This window comes from Lepus europaeus, chromosome 7, assembly GCF_033115175.1.
Source record: "Lepus europaeus isolate LE1 chromosome 7, mLepTim1.pri, whole genome shotgun sequence".
In the NCBI taxonomy this organism is placed as follows: Eukaryota; Metazoa; Chordata; class Mammalia; order Lagomorpha; family Leporidae; genus Lepus; species Lepus europaeus.
The window spans coordinates 92,739,055-92,745,054 of NC_084833.1; the positions used below are offsets into that span (position 1 = coordinate 92,739,055).

The window sequence follows — 6,000 nt, forward strand, 5'->3', positions numbered from 1 at the left end:
GGAACTGCCACTATTACACTAATCAGATCACTCCAGCAAGAAAGTTCAAGAATAAGTTCCAGAAGATGATTTACATTATGACTCAGCTCTCAAGGACAGACACAAAATATGCATAACCTTCCAGATCTTAGGATGATTAGGCTTTGAGACCACATATATTCAGTCCTGCATGACAGCACGCTAACATTTATCACTGGTCATTAGCAATTGGTAATCTGTGGGCTCTGCTTCATTGTTCAACTCTATTGTTCTGAAACAATACAGCTTTGCTTTTTTTTGACTGGAAGGGAAAATCCTGTAGACAAAAAACACTGTCATTCAATGAACTGAAAATGGCCATTTCTGTAAGGCACGTCCTTGTGGCATCTTCCACTTCAGAGTATCCAGACACCTGCCTAATCAACCCTCTTTAAAAGAATCTCAAGTAATAATAGCCAAGGTACAATTCAAAACCAAGTTGCATTTAAAATATGTAATCACCATAACATTGTGAGACTTTAATATTCTTACAGTCAAGCAGAAAATATAGCCCCTCTAAAAAAATAAGATTTAGATGTCCTTCCAATCTTGAGCTTCTTGACCCTTTAAAAATAATATGTTCATAGTATTTTCTGTTTTTTTGTCTTCCTTTTTGCTCTGATCTTTGCACCAAGGTCAATGAGCTGTCATCAATGATGGCAACAGAAAGCCATGTTATTTAGTAAATAAGCTTGACCGGTTTAAAATCCAAGACAGCACGATTACCAAAACTGCAGGCATGTCACTAGATAACGATAATGTAATTGGCAATCAAGTACTGGTATATTGATTGAACAGAACTAAATCCAGAATCATTTACCACCAACACCTGTGCTTTCTGAAAGCAACAAAAGTCAAGAAAATGAACAGTGCATTTGTATTCTTAACCCCCTGGAAAGGAAGTCCTATACGTTAGATTTTAAAATTAGTAATGCAGTCAATTAATTGCTACTTTTACACTTCTTGATCTACACTGCAAGTAACGCCTACTTATGGCCAGTTATTATTACAAAAGCACCAACTACATAGTCACTGAAAAGACACATAGATGCTATTGTTAAATCAAGATTTTCCCTGTGTTCAGAGGCAGAGTTGGGTATCAAAGTAAACTGGTTTGAGCAATGATCCATAATAAGCATGAAATATGGGAATGTACATATTCTTAAGTACTTCAAATTATATTTTAATCTTTCTTAGCTCTGAACTTCTTTTCCTCCTTGAGATGGGAACTATATTCAACCATTCCCTACCCACTCCACTGAACACTTTTAGCTACTGGTGGAAGGACTCTGCTAATATCTATTTAGAATAAGAATAAATTGTGGCCGGCGCTGCGGCTCAATAGGCTAATCCTCTGCCTTGCGGCACTGGCACACCAGGTTCTAGTCCCGGTCGGGGCACCGGATTCTGTCCCGGTTGCTCCTCTTCCAGGCCAACTCTCTGCTGTGGCCAGGGAGTGCAGTGGAGGATGGCCCAAGTCCTTGGGCCCTGTACCCTCATGGGAGACCAGGAGAAGCACCTGGCTCCTGGCTTCAGATTAGCGCGGTGTGCTGACCGCAGTGCGCCGGCCGCAGCGGCCACTGGAGGGTGAACCAACGGTAAAGGAAGACCTTTCTCTCTGTCTCTCTCTCTCTCTCTCACTGTCCACTCTGCCTGTCAAAAAAATAAAAAAAAAAAGAATAAATTATGATGGCGAGTTCTGGAAAGAAGGGGACAGCAGCAAATAAGAATCCTATAACGGGCATGGGGCAGGCACTGTGGCTTAGTGGGTAAAGCTGCCGCCTGCAGTGCCAGCAGCCCATATGGGCGCCGATTTCAAGTCTCAGCTGCTCCACTTTCAATCCAGCTCTCTGCTATGGCCTGGGAAAGCAGTAGAAGATGGCCCGAGTCCTTGGGCCCTTGCACCCATGTGGGAGACCTGGAAGAAGCTCCTGGCTCCTGGCTCCTGGCTTTGGATCTGCACAGCTCCTGTTGTTGTGGCTAATTGGGGAGTGAACCAGCGGATGGAAGACCTCTCTCTCTTTCTGCCTCTCCTTCTCTCTCTGTGTTACTCTGACTTTCAAATAAAATAAGTAAATCTTAAAAAAAAAAAAGTGAGAGAGAATCCTATAACAAGTAGAATGAGGCTACCATTTAGCAATTCCAGCACTATTTCCATACTAAATTTCTTTTTTAAGATTTATTTATTTGAAAGTCAGTGTTACACAGAGAAGGAGAAGCAGAGAGAGAGAGAGAGAGAGAGAGAGAGAGAGAGAGAGATCTTTCAATCGCTAGTTTACTCCCTAATTGGCCCCGTGGCTGGAGCTGTGCTGATCAAAGCCAGGAGCCAGGAACTTCTTCCAGGTCTCCCATGCTGGAACAGGGGTCCAAAGACTCGGGCCATCTTCTACTCTTTCCCAGGCCATAGCAGAGAGCTGGATCGGAAGTGGAGCAGCGCGGACTTGAACTGGCGCCTATATGGGATGCCAGCACTGTAGGCAGTGGCTTTACTCACTATGCCACAGTGCCGGCCCCTCCATACAATTTCTTAGCTACAACAGTTATCTTGAGCTATTCAGCATGATACAACAAAAACAAGTGTTTGTAATGAGAGCGAGACAGGATCCAACACATCTCATGCTCTGGACAGAACAGCCAACTTTTTCATTCCCTTCTTGTTTCCAACATTAGGTCACAATTAACAAGGTCAACATGAACAAATGGATGACATTGAAGTATGAAGACAGCTCCATCATAAAATAATGGGTTTTAAACTACAAAAGGGTCACCTCAATTTTGTGTGTGTGTGAGATTTCCAATCACTTATAATCTAAGGGCCACGTCTTTTAAAAACCTGAATTAATGTTTGAAATCTCAGTTTCTATATTTGTCCACATTATTTTCCACATCCTTGTCTTTCTATCGTTTATATTCTGTCAAGCTAGGTAAATACTGTCCTCTTCAAGGAGACTTCAGGGATTTTGGGGAGGCAAGCTGAAAATGTTTGGGATCAGAACAAGAGTTTAGTATAATAATTTCTCCCTGTCACCTCAATTATTACCATTAATTGATGGCTGATTAAAGCTGATTCTATTCTATTCTTCCTCACCAAAACTCCAGAGCAGTGTTTTTCAACCTTTTTTTCATTATTGCCAACACCCTAAAGAATGTTTATAGACATTGTTTCCCTGATCACTCTGTCTCTGTGAAATATTAGTACCACAGATAGATTATGAAGGAACACAAACAATTGGAATAGCTAAGATATTTTCACCACCTAACATCCAATATTATACTCATGGAAGCAATATTTCTTGAATGTATGCTCAGTGAGGAAAAAGTAGCCATTTGGAAATTCCCCAAACTAATCATACATTGTAAATGTTAATCATTTTGCTCTGTATAAAATAATTTTTTGACTTTTTCTTTTTGGTCTGTTTCTAAGCTGTAAAAGCTGTGATTGATAGGGAAGAAAGTACTGAGCAACCTAATCTAAGTGTGTGTGTATATGTGTGTATATATGTATGTGTGTGTATATGTGTGTGGGGGCGGGGGACTGTTAGAGTAACTGCAAAACAACTTTAGCTACAATGCAAAGAAGTAAGAAATCGAGGGTAGTTTTCAAACTTTTGATGAAGCAAGGCATTTCCCATATAGGCTAGGTAGATACACAGATTTTAACAATGAAAACTAAAATGAGTTTATTCCCTTTCAAAAAACAAAAACAACAGAACTTCTAAACTGCATGGCTTGGTTTTAGTCAGCATCTTGGATTAACGGGCAGTGGTTACATACTTTTCATAATCTGTCCTTGGCGTCTTGTAACTGATACTTAAGAGGCTAAGGATTACAAAATTATGGCTATGAAGTCATGCAGATCGTAAGTGGCATTTTATCCTATGATTGAAAGGGCACATCAAGCACAAACATTAATACATTTTTTTGAAAAAAAAAAATCAGCTAGAAGATCTGTTCCCAGGGGAAACACTAAAGGGTAAAACCATAAAAGTTAGGTCTTGAACCTAACCTATATTTTAAGTTTAGTAAGAACCTTTTTTGCTTTAAGATGAAGGATTATCAAAACTGCACCGCTGGAATATTTTATACAAAAACATTATTATGAAGTAAGGTGACTCTGCGCTTCCCCAGCCACCACCTCTATCACTTCAAGTGCCTTGAGCACAATGAAATCCCGAATCTACTTGTCATCAGAGAGCACAATAAAGTTTTTCTTCAAAGTCCCAAAGTCTTCTGATGAAGTCCAAATTAAGAGCATACCAAGAAAGCAACTGATAAGGTAATAAGATGACGTATATGAAGTTACCAAGTCAGTTAAATGCTGCCAGCCAAACAGTGCCAGCCAAATATTAAGAATAGCTATGTGTATTAGAATTTGAAGCAAGCAAGAGAGAAAGCCTTAATGTAGGAACAAACAAAAAGACCAAACCAACGGGTCAGTTCAGGTACATGACAGGAACAGCTGCAAATTGCTGGGCCCATCAGCTGCAGCTGGGAATTGAGACTAAATCAGCTTCAGATATCAGCAGAGGCCCCAGACGGTAAATAAACTCAATTTAGAATCCCTGGGAGTGAATGACCCAGGTGTCCTCCAGAGTAAAGGAAAACATGCATGCTTGAGGGGCACCTGGCTTGGGATGGCTGTTTCAAAAGCCTGACGCCTTGCAAACAGTTGGAAAGTCTGCTGGGCGAGGAAAGGTAACAGCTGAAGCCAGCTCCCCCTGGAGCACAGATGCTGCCCCAGAAGCCCTGGGTTCAGTTTCTGAACCATGCTCAGCTCCAACGTGAAAGTCCCTTAAGGGGCTGAGCCGGCAACACGTTAGCTGCCCAACACCTTGTTCTGAAAATTAATAATATATAAACAACAAATTGCCACTCTGCTTCAAGTACAGTCGCTCCACTGAAACGCATTATTCCTCGCCTCCGGCATTATAAATAAATAAATAATAAACCAGCCGAAGAATGGCACTCTTGAGTCCCTCCACCTATCACCAAGGCCCGACTTTTCAAAAGGTTAAGAGCTTGCCCGAGGGGCGTCACAGCGTGCAACTTTCTCCAAGACTGGGATGAGGCGCCCGCCTCCTGGTATCAGACTCCTGGAGACAAGAATGATTTCTCTGGGGTGCAGCGAGATGACCGCCTGTCCTGACCTATTCCACCTGCACATGTCCACTTCTCAGTCCCATTCCGGAGCAAGGGACTCTCTCAGGACTTAGGACAGACACGGGATCCTCCCTTCCCGAACGCGGGGTTCTGTCTGGGCTGGTAGGCAAGACTCCAAAAGGAGCAAACACATGCAGAAAACAATGAGGACAACAGCAAACCTGATTTCTAGTCCTTAATTAAAAAAGAAAACGGCTCTCTTACCATCTCGCCTGAGATTGGCGTTGCGCAAAGCTTTGATGGATGCGCTCTGCGGGGTGGCCGAAGTGTCCCGAGAGCTGCAGAAGTTTCCGCAGACTAGCGTGTAGACAAGGATGAGCCGGTGCATTTGGGACTGGCGACCTCGGGTCGGTGTCGCTCCCAGAAAAAGCCGGGTTCCGCTCCTGGGACGGACACCGCGCCGCCGTGCCCCTCGCCGCCTGCGCTCGCCGCGCGCTGGCCCGGGCCGCCTTGCTAGTGGCCGAGCTCGCCCCAAACTTCCTGCATGCTGAACTTTCCGAGCGCGTGTGCGTGCCGCACTTCCTTGTGCTGGGGCTCGGAGTGGATACACGGCGACGGGACAAACAACAGGTTGACGTTTGTTTGCCCCCTCCGGTGGCCAGCAGCTGCAGCACAGGCTGCAGGGAGCGGGCGGCGCCGCGGGCGGCCCGGCAGGCGAGCGCGGCAGCCGAGTCCTCCCAGGGCGGCGGCTGTGGCCCCCGGGCTCGGGCAGTGCACTCAGGCTGGGAGTAGCGGCGCAAGCACCGCTGCTGCCCCCGGCCTGGCCCAAACCTGCTCTGCCGCCACTGAGCATGCCCAGTGTGACAGGGGCCAGGACTCCGC

At 44.7% G+C, this 6,000-nt stretch overlaps 1 protein-coding gene across 2 annotated transcripts in view; it reads right to left on the bottom strand.

Annotated features, from left to right (window-relative positions):
- The window catches only part of PDGFD (platelet derived growth factor D), a 265,927-nt gene extending 260,150 nt beyond the window's left edge, over window positions 1-5,777 (bottom strand). The window contains exon 1 of one of the 2 annotated variants that reach the window (XM_062196942.1): window positions 5,383-5,777. In XM_062196942.1, coding sequence (XP_062052926.1) covers window positions 5,383-5,506 — 124 coding nt within the window. In that variant the 5' untranslated portion in view covers window positions 5,507-5,777. The remainder of the gene's footprint in view (window positions 1-5,382) is intronic. The other variant, XM_062196941.1, reaches the window with a different exon arrangement.
- Window positions 5,778-6,000: the final 223 nt, after the last annotated feature.